The 14699-nt window shown below is 42.5% G+C and overlaps 1 protein-coding gene across 3 annotated transcripts; it reads left to right on the top strand.

Moving 5' to 3' along the window:
- The first annotated feature begins 2789 nt into the window (after positions 1-2789).
- On the top strand, positions 2790-14537 carry zc3h7a (zinc finger CCCH-type containing 7A). 3 transcript variants are annotated; one of them, XM_076753545.1, is made up of 23 exons: positions 2790-2925; positions 4284-4387; positions 6580-6619; positions 6782-6985; positions 7971-8129; positions 8808-8888; positions 9063-9116; positions 9209-9248; positions 9336-9679; positions 9782-10034; positions 10142-10170; positions 10267-10411; positions 10498-10656; positions 10897-11102; positions 11441-11541; positions 11686-11867; positions 12022-12095; positions 12289-12422; positions 12535-12640; positions 12720-12828; positions 12942-13075; positions 13470-13633; positions 13853-14537. In XM_076753545.1, the coding sequence occupies exons 2-23, from the start codon at positions 4320-4322 to the stop codon at positions 14040-14042; spliced, it is 2976 nt and encodes a 991-aa protein (XP_076609660.1). In that variant the 5' UTR covers positions 2790-2925; positions 4284-4319; the 3' UTR covers positions 14043-14537. The 3 variants fall into 3 exon arrangements, with proteins under 3 accessions (XP_076609660.1, XP_076609658.1, XP_076609659.1); XM_076753543.1 differs by having other exon boundaries at positions 2796-2925; positions 12286-12422; XM_076753544.1 differs by having other exon boundaries at positions 2810-2929; positions 12286-12422.
- The last annotated feature ends 162 nt before the right edge of the window (positions 14538-14699 follow it).

The following is a 14699-nucleotide window of genomic DNA, read 5'->3' on the forward strand; positions in this document are numbered from 1 at the left end:
TCACACAGCACATATCTAGTAAGCAACACATGACATATTTGGTTCCGCTTCCTCACAACAAATGCACCTAGACTTGCAGATTATGGTAATTATACTCTAATAACATAGTTTTTCCTCCAGACTGAGGCCTCTCATCCATCCTCTTCCCCCTTGTAAATAAACACGTCAGCAGGGTGAATTAGAAAAGGCCTTCTCCCCATAAAGCAAACACTCAAACACACCGTAGCTATTATCATTGTCAGTGCGATTTACTGAGCAGAACTACATGTGTCTAAGTTTAACAGCTGAGATTGTTTATTTGACAAATTGCACACCTGGTTGGAAAAAATGGCACGAGTTGTGTCATATCATTGCACTTCATCTTTTTATTATGTTTTCTCAGTGTGTATTTTCAGCTCATCCACACTGGACTCCATTGTCATTCACAGTGTGGTAATGTCAGGGCAGCTAAATCATAAAAGACACACGCTTTGGGTTTCGATAACAGGGGACATATTCACAGTTTTGCTTTTTCGTGTGTGTGATTGTGTGAGACTCAGTTCCTCAGTGATGCTTCTGCACAATGTGAGATAAGCGCCTCCTCCTGGCAGTTCTTATAGCTGCCAGGACTACTGCGCTGCACATCCCTCGGTCCCCTCATATCTGATTTTCAGCTAAACTAAACCATTGCCACAAAACATCCAGTCAACATTTAGATCGTATCAGGCTGAACACACCCGACTGAAAATGTTAATGTCAACGTGAAGCCTGAATGAGCTACAAATGCGAAATGGAGCGAAAGCAAAATCCGAGACAGTTTATGGTGCTTAAAGCTGTTTTAAGGCTGAAGGTGAGGTAATATGCAAATGAGAGATTTGTGCATAAAAAAACAATCCAAAAAATACATTATTCGGGTTAAATGAGAAGCACTGGACAAAAGGAAAGTTTGTTGAGTTTCAGCCTGAGAAACATCAGGGGATTAGGATTTTTACTTTTGTTAAAACTGAGCGTACTCGGGGGAAAAATACACAAAACACATAACAAAACACAACTGATCCAGGGGAGTTCAAACACACACTGACTCAACCCTGGACTGTTGTTTCCCTTTGGCATAATGGGTTTGACATTTCACACATGGCTGGCAAAATGCAGAAAGTGGAAGGAACTCTGCAAGGTAACAGTTTTTTGCGGATGATTACTGCTGTTTTGCTATTTTTTAATCAAAAACACTTTTATCACTGGATGAGCGGTAATCTAAAACAACACACCTGAACTCTACTGACGTGGCAATCAAATTAAAACTGAAAATAAGAAAATGTAATGCTTCTTCATCGTACTCGAGGACCATCAGACGCCACTCTTGGATGTCCCCGGCGTCTACTTTGTGGTTCCCAGTTCCACATTTGCAGGAGCACATGGTGTGAGAGGCTCGATGTGTTGGTCAATTCAGAGAGGACACAACCAGGAAATTCACTGTCAGAGGAGGATTTGCTGGAGGGAGAGTTGAGGGTAAGAGAGGTTTTCATTGCTTCAGGCTTGATCGTCTGACCTGTTATGTCAAGTGTACATTTGGTTGAAGAGATGGAAACTGGATGTCTTGGTAGTATATATATATTAGCAAAGGGTCTAATTGGATTGGTAATGTTAATATGGAGTCCTCTGTATGGATTTTCAAGGTTGCCACATAAATATTGGCAAATATGCATAAAAAAGGGAAATTGGAAGTGCTGTGAACTATACATGGTCAGCCTCAGGAGCAACTTGATGAGCGTCTTAGTCAGTGAAAAGGTTTCTATTCAGCAAAGGCATGACTTTCAGCTTCATTTCCTTGATGTGGCAGCTCTGTCATTTGCCTGAAGAAAGCCATTTCCTGTGCGCTTTGCTTTGTTTGCAAATAACAAAACAATAATGCACATAGAGTGGCTCCAAGGCAAACGCAGTTCATCCACACAGTCAGCCATTAGGCACAAGGAAATCACCCTCATTAGCATACATAGAAGGCAAATTCAATCAAACTACAGCAATGGAACAAATAAGCAACAATTTAAATGGAGGCCTGTGCATAAAAAACAAACAAACAAACAAACAAACAAACATGTGTATGTAATTCATTTTATTTTTGTTTTAATCTATATATCCATATAATATTTAAATACCTGTAAAACAACAACAACTACTGCTGCTACTACAACTACTACTAAAAATAACAAATATAGCCACAAGCAGCAACATTGGGGTCCAAGCAAATTGCAAAAAATCTATTTTTTAGAGCAATTTTTAGAGCGGGCTTGAGAGAACTGTATAATGAAAGAACTTTGACTTTAGGGCAATCCGTTTTCAAGATAATTTCGATAATACTAGCGCCACCTTGAGGTCAGTGAATGTCATTATTTGTGCCTGAGTCGTGGGTGGACTTTACAGCTCAGCTGCCCATTTTAGTAAGTTTGCATCTGATAGTTTTGTTGCACAAACAGACGAACGAAATAAGAAATAAGAGCAGAGAGAAAGAGAGAGAGAAGGAATAATTAACACAAACATTAGTTCAAACAGAGCAGAGTTCCAGCAGTGAGCAATGTTGCTTGGACCTGTGATAATAATAACAATAACAATTATAATAAGAAACAGGGTGTATTATATTAATAATAAATATTACTATTGTCATTAGAAATATAATTATTGATTATTTGCATATTGACCCATGTTTGTTGAAGTTGCTGTCATTTTTTTTATGTCAAACGTTGTGATGTACTTCCACTTTACGTAGGGGGCAGCACCGCCCGCGAGTCAATATTCGCTCTACCTCAGCCCACAGAAGAAGAAGAAGCAAAGGGCGGCCTTCAGCAGTATAGCACATCAAGTTATCTTAGCTAACGTTATAACAAAAAATCAGTTTCCCTCCCTTTGGATAACCCACCTGAGGTTTGTCTGGAATAAAGATCCATTCATGTGAGTATGTACAGCAGCCATTGTTAAATATTTTGTGTGATATTTACCAGCTCCCAGACAACAGCTAAACATCTTTGGTTTTGTCGCTTTTGTTTGCGTTGGGGAACTAGTTTAAGTTGGACATGCCTATGCTTTGTTAGGTTCAGTCTACTTCCTAGAAACTTAGTCGGGTAACGTCATGTAGCCTGTTAGATCAGTGTGTTTCCAGCACCGGAGATAACCGTTGAGTTTTACCAGTTAAGGGTATTTCTGTGTTGATAGGGGTTAAACTGTGAGACACAAATTGCTAACCTTTGCTAGCAGATGATGATTGCTAACGAGAAGTCTACACTCGGTGGTCCCAAGCCGCGGGTAACACACGTGTGCTAAACGCTGTGCCTCCATTATCGGACACTCTCCCTACCTGACGCTTTCTCAGCCTTAAAACTGAACTCAGGGGGTGTTTTTCTCCCCTGCCGATCCGGCGTATTGATCGCAGATATGATCGTTCAGTGATGAAAGCTTCTATACGCAAAAGTTTTTCTAGAACAAAGTTAAATTCGTCTTTGTCGACCAAAATAGGATGGCGCACCCGTCTACAGCTAACCTTAACATTACCGCCATCTCCCTGGCTCATGAGTTGTAATCCAAACCCTCATTTATCAGCAGCTAGTTGAAGGAGTGTTGAGTCCAGTGGTGAAAACAATAATGTGTATTAAACATCAGCTCTGAAGTGGCAGAACTGACTGTTTGACTTGGCGGTTTTATGCGCTGCGGATGTCGTCCTGATCAAAACATGATAATAACACGATAAATGGCTGACAGTTACCTTAAAGGCTCCCATAGCAACTATTTGGGCGCCGTAGATAAACGTTGTATATTATTACACCGTGAAACACTTGAATTTGATAGAAAATAGACGCCAAAAGCTGAAATATTAGTCAGTACCATCGTAGTGATGTCCGATGATGGACCTCCTGCTTACGGATGCTATGATGAAACAGTTTCACCAGGCCAATAAGTGGACCCTTAGTAGCCCACAGCTTCAGGTATCTAGTTTTCTTGATAATATTGATTATAAGACACGGCGAGCAACTATGTTGTTAACATTATCAGCTCGTAAGCTAACAGAAATGTTGAGGTTCAGTTTCCGGAACTACACGTGTGTCGTCATTGCTAAATGCGGAAGTTATGAACATTGAAAACAGGCAACATAAAGCTCATGAATGACTGTCAGTATAATAAACCAGTGAACCAGTTGGACAACTTGCTGATGGTGATTAACTAGAAGCGAGGACTGGTTTGATCCTGTCATTGTGATTTTTGCCGGTCACGGTCACGGTCACCACTTGAGAAGATACTGTGTATGATCATTGCAGGTGCTGACTGAGGAGAGGATATTAAAACACACAAACATGTCCGGACCGTGTCAGGACAGAAGGAGTCGCTGGCAGGAGATTCAGAAGGGCCTACAGTTCATCCAGTAAGTGTCTTGGCTTAGGTCTCCAGCTGTAATCATCAGTGGATTAGTTGTCAACTATTAAATTTACCACTTTGAAAATCGATTAGTCAGTTTGAGTAAAAAAGTCAAAACTCTCTGATTCCTGCGTCTTAAATGTGGATATTTTCTGGTTTCTTTACTCCTCTGTGACAGCAAACTTAATATCTGTGGGTTGTGGTGAAAACGAGACATTTGAGGATGTCATCTTGGGCTTTGGGAAACACTGAGAGACAGTTTTCTGACATTTTATAGACCAAACAACTTAGTGAATAACCATGAAAATAACAGATTAATTGACAGTGAAAATGATCATTAGTTGCAGCTCAATTTAGGTCACTGGTCATTGAAGTGTCTGTGTGTTTGGGAGCGGCTCTCTCTCAGATGATCCCGGAGTAACTGAATTTTACTTAATGTAATACCTGAAACTTGTCTAAAGCTTGATGTCTGTTGTGATCTTATGTTTGATACTTCCTAATCTTGCCATGCCCACTCGTCTTTCTTATCATCTTATCTTGGACATATTGTAGAAGACAACTAAATCATCAGCTGGGTTTTCTTTAGATATTACGCTGCTGTTGCCTTTGCTTGTTTGTCCTTTTAATGCATTTCTCTGTTAACTGCATGATGCAAGAATGATTTGATGGCATGCAATGTTGTTCAGATGAGCTGGGTGTCAGCTAGGCCGCTGATTACTGGTTGTGCCTAAGATTTCTTTTTAATGTGGGGTATTTTCCTGATCTGGTCTTTTGTATTTATGCATCAGGCAGACTCTAAGCATGTCCACATACTGTTTTCGAGCTATGCCCGGCAGCACAGTACTGCATTTTATCTAATCTGACAGGAGCTTTTCTTTTTAAAACAAAAGTGATACTTAAAATACTTCCCTGCACATCATCACTTTGCAGCCAGCTTGACACTTGACTGATGTCATGATGTGTTGTCTAAGATTGACATGTGCTGTCACTTTAATGAGCCATATTATTTAGTAAGTACTTCTAATATGTCAGCCTGTACACCAAAGACAAATAGCTGATGCTAGAAGTGTATCAGAAAGAGAGGCTGTGGTCTTAAGACGTGAAAACAGGAATTAGTCGCAACATTTAGACGTGAAGTGGTCAGACTCCCATGTCCAGACGGTCTTTGCATTGTGGCAGTTTTCTTCATTAGCTGAAAGCTTCAGAAGAGCTGTCTCACTGGAGGTGTGATGGTGTAAACTAAAACTTATTACTCTCATAGTCCAGCGTGCAAAAGATGAAGACAGCTTTTAATGCTGACGGCAGATGATCTTGAAACCGGCAAGACAAAAACGGCTTTACAGTGGTTATTAACCGCAACATTTCATGCCACAACCTCTGATTAGAAAGCTAGTTTTCAGAGAATCAAGTGATCTGCCCGATTCTCCAAATGAGTCATGACTGCTGATATTAATCTTTACAGTAACTTTAGTTCTGTGTCAGCATGCAGATGTGTATTATATTACACCTACAGCCTTATTTACCCACTTCTATGTTGTTTTGATATGAGACACAGCAACCATCTAAATAACAGCTCCCATTTTTCAGTGATAGAAATGGAAAACAAAATGTAACAATTAGAAATATTTTCAACCCTGAGTTTGATTTTTTTTTTTTTTATTAGACTGAAAGTTGTTTACGCAACGTTGTTCTGCCGACTTGTTTGCATTCAGCAGCCAATGCCGTCAGCAGCTGCACACACAGCAACCTATCACCCCCCCCACACACACACACACCTTCCTGTCTTGAATTCCCCGTGTCTGAAGTTCAGATCTGTTTTTTAAGGACGATGCAGAACAGAATATGCAGTATCAAGTGACGTACTGGAGATATTAATTGATGAATCACACATATTAGACAAAAACGTAACAAACTGTATTGTTGTCAGTTCAAATTAATTGACTTTTAAGCTGCTTCACACGTTTGATTTGGATAAATATGAAAAACAAGATGTGTAGAAACAAGAAGAGACTAATTGAGAAAATAATTGGGAGATTAATCAGTAATGAAAAATGATCCTCAGCTGCAGTCCTGAATTAAACTTTATTAGCTCTGAATGCTGACAAACTAATCAAAACTGTTACTTCTCACTCTGTTTTTTTTGTGTGTGTTGTTTTTCTGACACTTTGTTTTTAACGTGGACTTCCCCCCCTCTTTTAGATCAACCCTCCCATTTCCTGGGAGTCAAGACCAGTATGAGGTAAGATAGGTGAATTTTAACGGGGCTTTTCCAGCTCCTTCTTGTATCATCACGCGTGTTGTATTGACTGAATCAGGTGAAAGGCAGCCTTTGATTTCCTCTTTCCAAAATAAAGGTGTCTTTTTTTCGTTCATGCTGATTTGGGTCTCTTTAAATTGTCAGGTGTTCATTAAGGATCTCGTGTGGAATCTTTTTGGAGAAGGAAACGACGTGTTTAAAGAAGGAGAATGGACGAAATCCATCGAGATGTACACCGAAGCCTTGAGTATAGCAGATTATGCCGACTCCGAAGAAATCTGCGTTCCAACAGGTCTGCTGGAAAAGCTGTATGCAAATCGAGCTGCTGCGTACTTAAATATTGTTCCGGTAAGCAGGGGGGTGACGGTCACACGTGGGTACTTTCATATTTTTACCAAAACACATCTCACAAAATGTGAACCTAACAGGAGGCAGACTGGAACTGTCAGTGTTAATAATGGCTGCATTCTTTGTATGTGTGCCAGTTCCAGCTCTGGTATTATGCATGTTTGCTCACTGGCACACCTCTATGGAACAAAGCTGCTATTAATGCTGGTTGCATGTGTGTTTTATGGCAACACCGTGGTGACGAGGCAGCGGGAAATCACTGTGTCCATGACGAAGATGCACACAGTCTTCTCATCTAACTCTGGGCAACAAAGCACACTGATGAAGTGTTCCCTCTAAAGCAAAAAGCTTTGTTGCTCTTAACTGTTGCCTCTATTCAGCGGTGTGTTTGCTCGCCTCTGATTACACAGAGTGCGATAACCTTAGCTTGACAGCATAATGAGATGCTTTGAGTGTCCGTGAAATGTGCAATAATTTGGTTGTCATGCAAAAATGGATCAATAAAAAATACATTAATAAGGCAGGAAGTTGATGAATTGCTTATTTTTGGAAATGCGTCAAGTAATGATCCACGTGAAAGGTGTGAGTTGCATGTACAATGAAGGGATTTATGCTACATACTCCATTCATTCTGCTTTATTATGATAAAGTTCAATATCATGAACTGTAGTGATGAATTCTTACATCTGTTGAAGTATTTCACATGATTTCTCAGTTGAGAAAACTTCAATTTGGGGAACATTGGTGCTTTCAGAGGAACATTCAGTCCCTGTTCACTGTCAGTGTTTGGCTGCCTTGAATCATGTTACATGGCAGTAAGAAACCACTCTGCTGTCTTCAGGGAGACGACACCCGTACCTGCTTCAACTCACTGAACACGCAAAGTCAATTTGTGATCAAAGAGTGGTGTCGTTGTTTGGTGTTCTGCTACACCACGGCGGTTAAGCACAGCCTTTCTAACTCTGGGGTGTATTGTTCTTCTCAGGGACTGTATGACCAAGCATTAGAAGACTGTGAAAAGGCTCTCCAGTTGAACGAGGGGAACCACAAAGCTCTGTACAGAAAAGCGAAATCCTTGAAGGAGATGGGGAGACATCAAGAGGCCTATGAGGCTGTTGCCAAATGCTCTCTAGCAGTGCCTCAGGTAAGCGCAACCTCTGTTTGTTTTATGGTAATTCACTCACTTTTATGTCCCAGCAGTGTTGACAAAAATCAGGCAAATGGTTGAAATGGCGTCCAGGTGTGGCGTTTCCTGACACGGAGTCCACTGGCTCCATTTCTGTTCACTGTTTCTTAGAGATATACACATCTATGGCTACATTAAAATTAGGAAAGCGGTGTGTTTGGCAGCCGAGTCGCTCTGCTTTGAGGAGTAATCGCCTCACAGCTCCATCACTCTGCATCGCTGTCCTAGAGTGTTACATAATCCTGGATATGGAGAGGAGTATCTGTGGACACGTCGTGGCAGGAACATTTTGACAAGATTTAGGCGACCTCCCTTCAACTGCACTATGATAAAATACTGAAGCGGGGAGGCAGTTTTCAGCCGACAACAGCACTTCAGAAGGATGCTGAGATACATGCAAAAAGGGCGAATCAGTCCTGATTCATAAGAGCAAGCCTGGAAAGCAGTTGGCCAGTTTTCCAGTCATGGAAAATGAGAGAGAAATTAGCTGTCCTGGAAAATTATTTCAACATTGTCCCATTTTCCTTTAGCTGAGAATGAACCGCTAGGCTTTTGTCAGAGCTATATGTTGTGGATCGTCACTGAAATAGTCTGGAAAATGATCTCCTGAACGCTGGTCATTTATTGTTTCTCCAGGATTCCAGTGTCACACAGCTGACTCAGGACCTTGCCAAAATTCTGGGATTGAAAATCCGTAAAGCTTATGTAAGGAGTAAGGTAAGTGTGTCTCATACATATTTACTGAAATATGTTCTTTTTCTATGTTACAGTGCATTTGCCTCTATACTCTCAGATTTATGGCTTTCTAAATGTCGTTTTTGCACATGCACTGCGGCATGAACCAAAGCCATAATGTCATTACGCTAATTGAGTTTTCTTCCGTTTCAACAGCCTGCCTTGAATGTTTTGCGAGGATCAAGTTATCAAGATGCATCATGTGACAAGGTAAGCAACAACCTTTCACCACACTGTGTAAAATATGTATCTGCTCTCCCACGAAGCAAACTGCTCACTGAACTTCCTCTGCATTCATTCAGTTTTCCCACGGCTCGTCTTCAGTTGAAGATATAGAAATTGGTATGTTTACACTTCACACAGCTTTGAGTTAATTAACGGGAGTCGGAGCAGCAGTCACTCATCCTGTTTTGCCCTGACGTGTTTTAGAAGTGCCTCAGCTGACCCAGGACAGCGGCGTTGTCGCTCCAGTCCCGGCTCCAATCCAAGCCCCGGCGGCAGCTCACCCGCCTCTAAATGACGCGGCGGTGGACGAACTTCCGCCCAACAACAGCATCTCATCTGTGACCCCGTCTGAACCCCCGGGCTTCGAGTCTGTTCCCCTGCCCGTGTCCGTGCCCACGTCGGTCGCTCTTCCTGTTCCCACATTTGTTAACGGGTGCAGAACCAGTAAGCCTTGCCCGATGCTTCAACCCAGTCAAGATTTTGACGCGGACATCATCGGGGACGACCTAGATGATCTACTGGACCAAGCTGGCCCCGAATCAGCCATGGTTAGTGAGCATGTATGGCCGCAGGGTCTGATTGATGAATAAACTGTGACAACGTGTTGCTATCTGAACTAAAGTGTGACTTTTGTTTGTCTCTTGGTTCAGGTTATACCCACAGTGAAGGGGCCTCTTCCTTTGCCAACCAGTATTGCCTCGGGCAGCTCCATGTCGAGTCCATTCCTGATGCCTTCTCACATCAACCCATTTCTCCACAGCAGTGCCCAGCAGTGCACCGTAACTCTGCCCCCGCTTTATCACAAGTCAGGGTCTAGTGCGTATTTTGGTATGGACACTTTTGATACCCTCCCCCCTCCGCTCGACTCTCTGGACAGTCTCACCATAACAGACTTTAAAACAGGTATGCTGCTTTTTGCCTGCTCAACTGTGGGGTTACATTAACATGTTACATTACAAAAAACATCTGACCAGCACTTTGTCTTTTCCTCCCCTCTCGTATGATTTCAGAGTACGCTCCAAGTCCGTTCATTCCACAGGTAATTTTTGTTTATAGTGTTAATTATGAGGAACTGTCAGCCCAGGCTTTGTTACACACTGACATTTTGTCATATCTCGTGTTTTTTTTTTTAAAGCTCAACAATAATGAAACCCCGATGGGAATGGCTGTGGGTATGCCTGAAGTCAAGGGTCTTCCCGCTGCTGTGGATTTAGCGAAGAACCCCTTAGCTGAAACACATGAATTCAAACAAGCGTGCTCCATTTGCTACGTGAAAACTGGTGAGGAGTCATTTTTACGGTCCGTGTGGTCCGTGTCTTAAAGGTTTGGTCTAATGTGGGGCTTTTTTTTTTCTACATGTCCACAGGGCCCGGTGTGCTGGATTACACACTCCATACAGAGGAGCATAAATGCAAAAAGGACGCTTTGCTGGGCAGAATCAAACATTCGGCAGACAAAACGTGGAAGCTCATTCGTCCCAGACCGACAAAAACCCAATATGTTGGACCTTATTACATTTGCAAAGGTGATATTTATACAGATGTACTTTTTCTTGGTCAGACAATGTCGCATTTACATTCATTTTCATTTATCCATATTAACCCTGGGTCAAAAAGCTGTGTACTTTATTAGAGAATTACTTCACTTCTCCCAGAGAAAGCAAAATGTCCGCCTCATTTCTTCAGTAAAGACACTTTGCTGTCATTGCACGCACGAGTCACATCTGGATAACAGCCGATGCTAAAATGTCGCCTGTGTTTTTCAGAGGTGGCTGTTGGGAAAGAGTGCCTGTACCCTGGCCACTGCACGTTTGCATACTGCCAGGAAGAGATTGATGTCTGGACTCTAGAGCGAAAAGGGTTTATCTCCAGAGAGCTTCTCTTCGATCCTTACGGGCCCAACTCTAACGTCAGGTTGACCGTCCCCAAGATCCTGCAGGAGCATCGTGGGATATTCATGTTTCTGTGTGGGGTGAGTTCACTTCTTATTTAAAGCTGGTATGACGCCTCTAGCTGCAGTGACGCCTGTTGGCAGCATTCTTTCATTCCATTGTGAGGGGAAAAATGTGCTCGTTGTAAATGGATCTTCACTTTAAAGAAGTTTTCTACAAGAAACGCTCGAGAAAACAGCATTGTTAAATCAGCTGTCAGGGACTTTTAGAGTGACGTTTGATGGTATTGTCTCCTGGTATGTTGCAAGGTGAAGCTCCCGTGTTCAGACATGTTGTTCTTTCCTGTCATTGCTGTCGTATATCTGTTGCTTTTAAACAATATTGGAAATTGCCAAATGCGTATTGCTCAATTTTTCAGGTGTGCTTTGACCACAAGCCCAGAATAATCAGCAAAACCAACAAAGACGAGCCTTCGCTTTGCTCTCACCCAGTGACAAAGCACGACTTTGAGGATCATAAGTAAGTCGTTTCTCGCTTTCCAGCTCCAAAACCATCATTTGACTTTTAATTAAGTTTAATTAATCTACCAAAGCAAACAAGACCTTTTTATATGTGTAAGAGCGGGATACACTTGTAGACGTCGCTGTCCTGTGTGTCTTTTAGGTGCCTGGTCCACATTTTAAAGGAGAATACAGTCCGTTATTCGAAAATCAGACCCTTGAGTCCTCAGTGCCAGCTGGATCTCTGTCGCCATGAAGTCCGTTACGGCTGCGTGAGGGAGGACGACTGCTTCTACGCACACAGCCTCATCGAGCTGAAGGTCTGGATGATGCAGCACGAGCTCGGTAAGACTGCTGTCAAAGTGCTCGTCCAAGGTTTGGACAGTGTTGTGCCTGGAACGGAGCTGAAATGTATTTTTGCCATATTTGACCAACAAGAACACCTTTTGCAGTATTTTTCCACTGTTCATTGTTTTTCTTTTCTTTTGCATCTTAACAGGTATCACGCATGAAAGTATTGTCCAAGAGGCAAAAAAGTTTTGGAGTGCAACGTCGTCTTTGCAGGGAGCCCAGGTGAGCCCAACATCTGGACTCTTCCTGATGTGTCACCTTTTGTGTTTGCTGCTAACATTAGCTGCTAACAGTCTGAGGGTACCTTTAATACAGCTCATCGGCTTTGAAGTCAACATATATGTTTATTAAGCATCACAATTAGATTTGACTTTGCCTGAATTTTGACCAGATTTGAATCCGTTTCCATCAGCAGCTTTCTAGTGCACAGAGGAGGTTCGGGCCTCCGAATCTGAAGATGATGTTTGTCTGTGGCCAGTGCTGGAGGCATGGCCAACTCAGCGAAGCCGACAGAAACAAGAAGTATTGCTCAGCCAAGGCGCGACACACGTGAGTATTACAAAGTCAGAGCTTGTGAACTGTGGACAGCAGGTGAATCGATGAGTGAAACCGTGCGAGCCAACACATCAGCACACGCTCAGTGTCTGTCTTTTTGTCTCAGGTGGGCAAAAGACAGACGGGTGGTGCTTGTAAGTTCCCATGAAAGGAAAAAGTGGACGACGGTCAGACCGCTTCCAACCAAAAAACCTATCCCGTCTCAATTCGAGGTACGTGTCGGACATTTTTGTTGTTGTTTGCTTCTGATTAAATCAAAGGAGTGGTCGCCAAATCATGTTTCTCTCTTAGATTTGCATGCATGTGACAGCTGGCAAGAAGTGTCAGTACATTGGGAACTGCACGTTTGCTCACAGTGTGGAAGAAAGAGACCTTTGGACCTACATGAAGGAAAACAACAGTGAGTTTTGTCAAGGAGACGGGCTCTCTAAACACGGCACAATTTAATTAGGGGAACTTAATTAGCATGTGATGCACCAGAAGTAATCACAGGCGTTTTATCCCCTCGTTCAGTTCCAGATATGGATCAGCTTTATGAGCAGTGGCTGCTGTCTCAGAAGCCCGGCTGGGGCGAAGAGACCTCCAATAACTCTGTGAGGGAGAATGGCAAACAGATCCATATGCCGACAGACTACGCGGAGGAAGTGGTGAGTTTAAAAGCAAACGTGTCGCGATGATCAGCATGGAAACTGTGGAGGGCTGAGGGACCTTTTAGTGAAACCCTACAGCTTAATTTTGGTTGCAGTTTTGGATTTTAAACGGTTCCACCGTCCTGTTGCTCATTAGCAGCTGCATCCTATTTGCTTTGTAGATAATGCTTTTAGCAGATAATCACTTGGTTTGCAGAAGCTGTCGATGCAGTGGAAACTGTTCGAGCCTGATGGTTAAATTGGGTCAACATTTTGATAGAATCTTGTGTTTATTGTAGTTATTTTCCAAGTGATGAAAATAAACAATGATAAATTTGAATGATTAAGAAACAGATGGTAATTAGTCATCTGTGTAAATGGGATTGCTCTGTGTGTGTGTGTGTGTTCACAGGCTGGCAATCACTGCTGGCTGTGTGGTAAAAACTGCAACAGTGAGAAGCAGTGGCAGCAGCACATCACTTCAGAAAAACACAAAGACAGAGTTTTCAACTCTGAGGACGATCAGAACTGCTGGCAGTATCGATTTCCCACGGGCACTTTCAAAGTTTGTGAGAGGTGAGTTTGTCCGGCAGAATGTTTTACAGCCCCGTTCACGCATGGCGTCCTGTATGAGGGGGAGCAGGGATCGATGTTCAGTGAAATCTGTACCGCTGATTTCCCACCTCAGGGAAAATGCTGGTATCCCAGTAATTTACCAGTAGCTCTGTGTGAAAGAGGCTGGTGTCTCTGGTTACCCGTGCCTGATGGTTGACGTTCGACCTTGTGTTCTGACAGGTTCCTCAAAGGCACGTGCACGGAGGACGACTTGTGTAAGCTGGCGCACGGGGAGCAGGAGCTAAAAGAGTGGATGGAGCGCAGGGAATTCCTTTTGATGAAACTCGCCAAAGCCAGAAAAGACCATCTTATAGCACCAAATGACAATGACTTTGGAAAATACAGTTTTCTGCTTAAAGACATTATATAATAATGTGATGACAATACCTACGCTCGCTTGCAAGTAATGCAGTATTCAGACTTGAATCAGACGATCCTTTAAGGACCTCTGAGGCGCGCAGGAATTAGCCTGATCACAGCATGATTTTAAAGAGGGTGTTCAGGACCGGCCCTCAGACTGGTGGCTGGTTTACTCTGATCCGGACTACAGGAGTGTTATCGCTAACAGCAAATACCGAGTGTAAGACACCTGAAGCTTTGCTATGCACCGTTCAGTGCAGCATCTGACAGCGGTGAGGAAAGCAGCATGTGTAGACCTCGATCAGAGACGTGTTCTTACAGTTGACCTAAAAAAAAAACAAAAAACTCATTTCTTTTCATAAGCAGTTTGTAGTATATGTTAATGATCTTTAAGTTTAAAGTATGGAATACTTAAATTGAGAGTTCAGTTGACATTCTCACTTTCCATTTATCTAATAGTGTTACCAGTGTAATGGGCACCACACCAAATAAAACCTCTTCCATAATCTGTGTTTCAACTGCAGTTTTATTACACATCTGGAAGTATTCTTTTCCCTAAAAGTACTAATACACACTGTGAAAGTACCCTTTTCACTTTTAGTCCAGAGGAATAGGCAGAGGTCTTGAAAATATTTAATATCTGGCATCTTGTAGACGGTCTGAATAC

The sequence above is a fragment of the Chaetodon auriga genome, chromosome 16 (genome assembly GCF_051107435.1).
Source record: "Chaetodon auriga isolate fChaAug3 chromosome 16, fChaAug3.hap1, whole genome shotgun sequence".
Taxonomy (NCBI): domain Eukaryota; kingdom Metazoa; phylum Chordata; class Actinopteri; order Chaetodontiformes; family Chaetodontidae; genus Chaetodon; species Chaetodon auriga.

Excerpts from the sequence above, each read along its gene's own strand:
- zc3h7a (XM_076753543.1), top strand. The coding sequence starts at position 4,320 with ATGTCCGGACCGTGTCAGGACAGAAGGAGTCGCTGGCAGGAGATTCAG. Across the intron at positions 10,657-10,896 it reads ACCTTATTACATTTGCAAAG|AGGTGGCTGTTGGGAAAGAG; the intron begins GTGATATTTATA and ends TGTGTTTTTCAG. Across the intron at positions 11,542-11,685 it reads CACGACTTTGAGGATCATAA|GTGCCTGGTCCACATTTTAA; the intron begins GTAAGTCGTTTC and ends TGTGTCTTTTAG.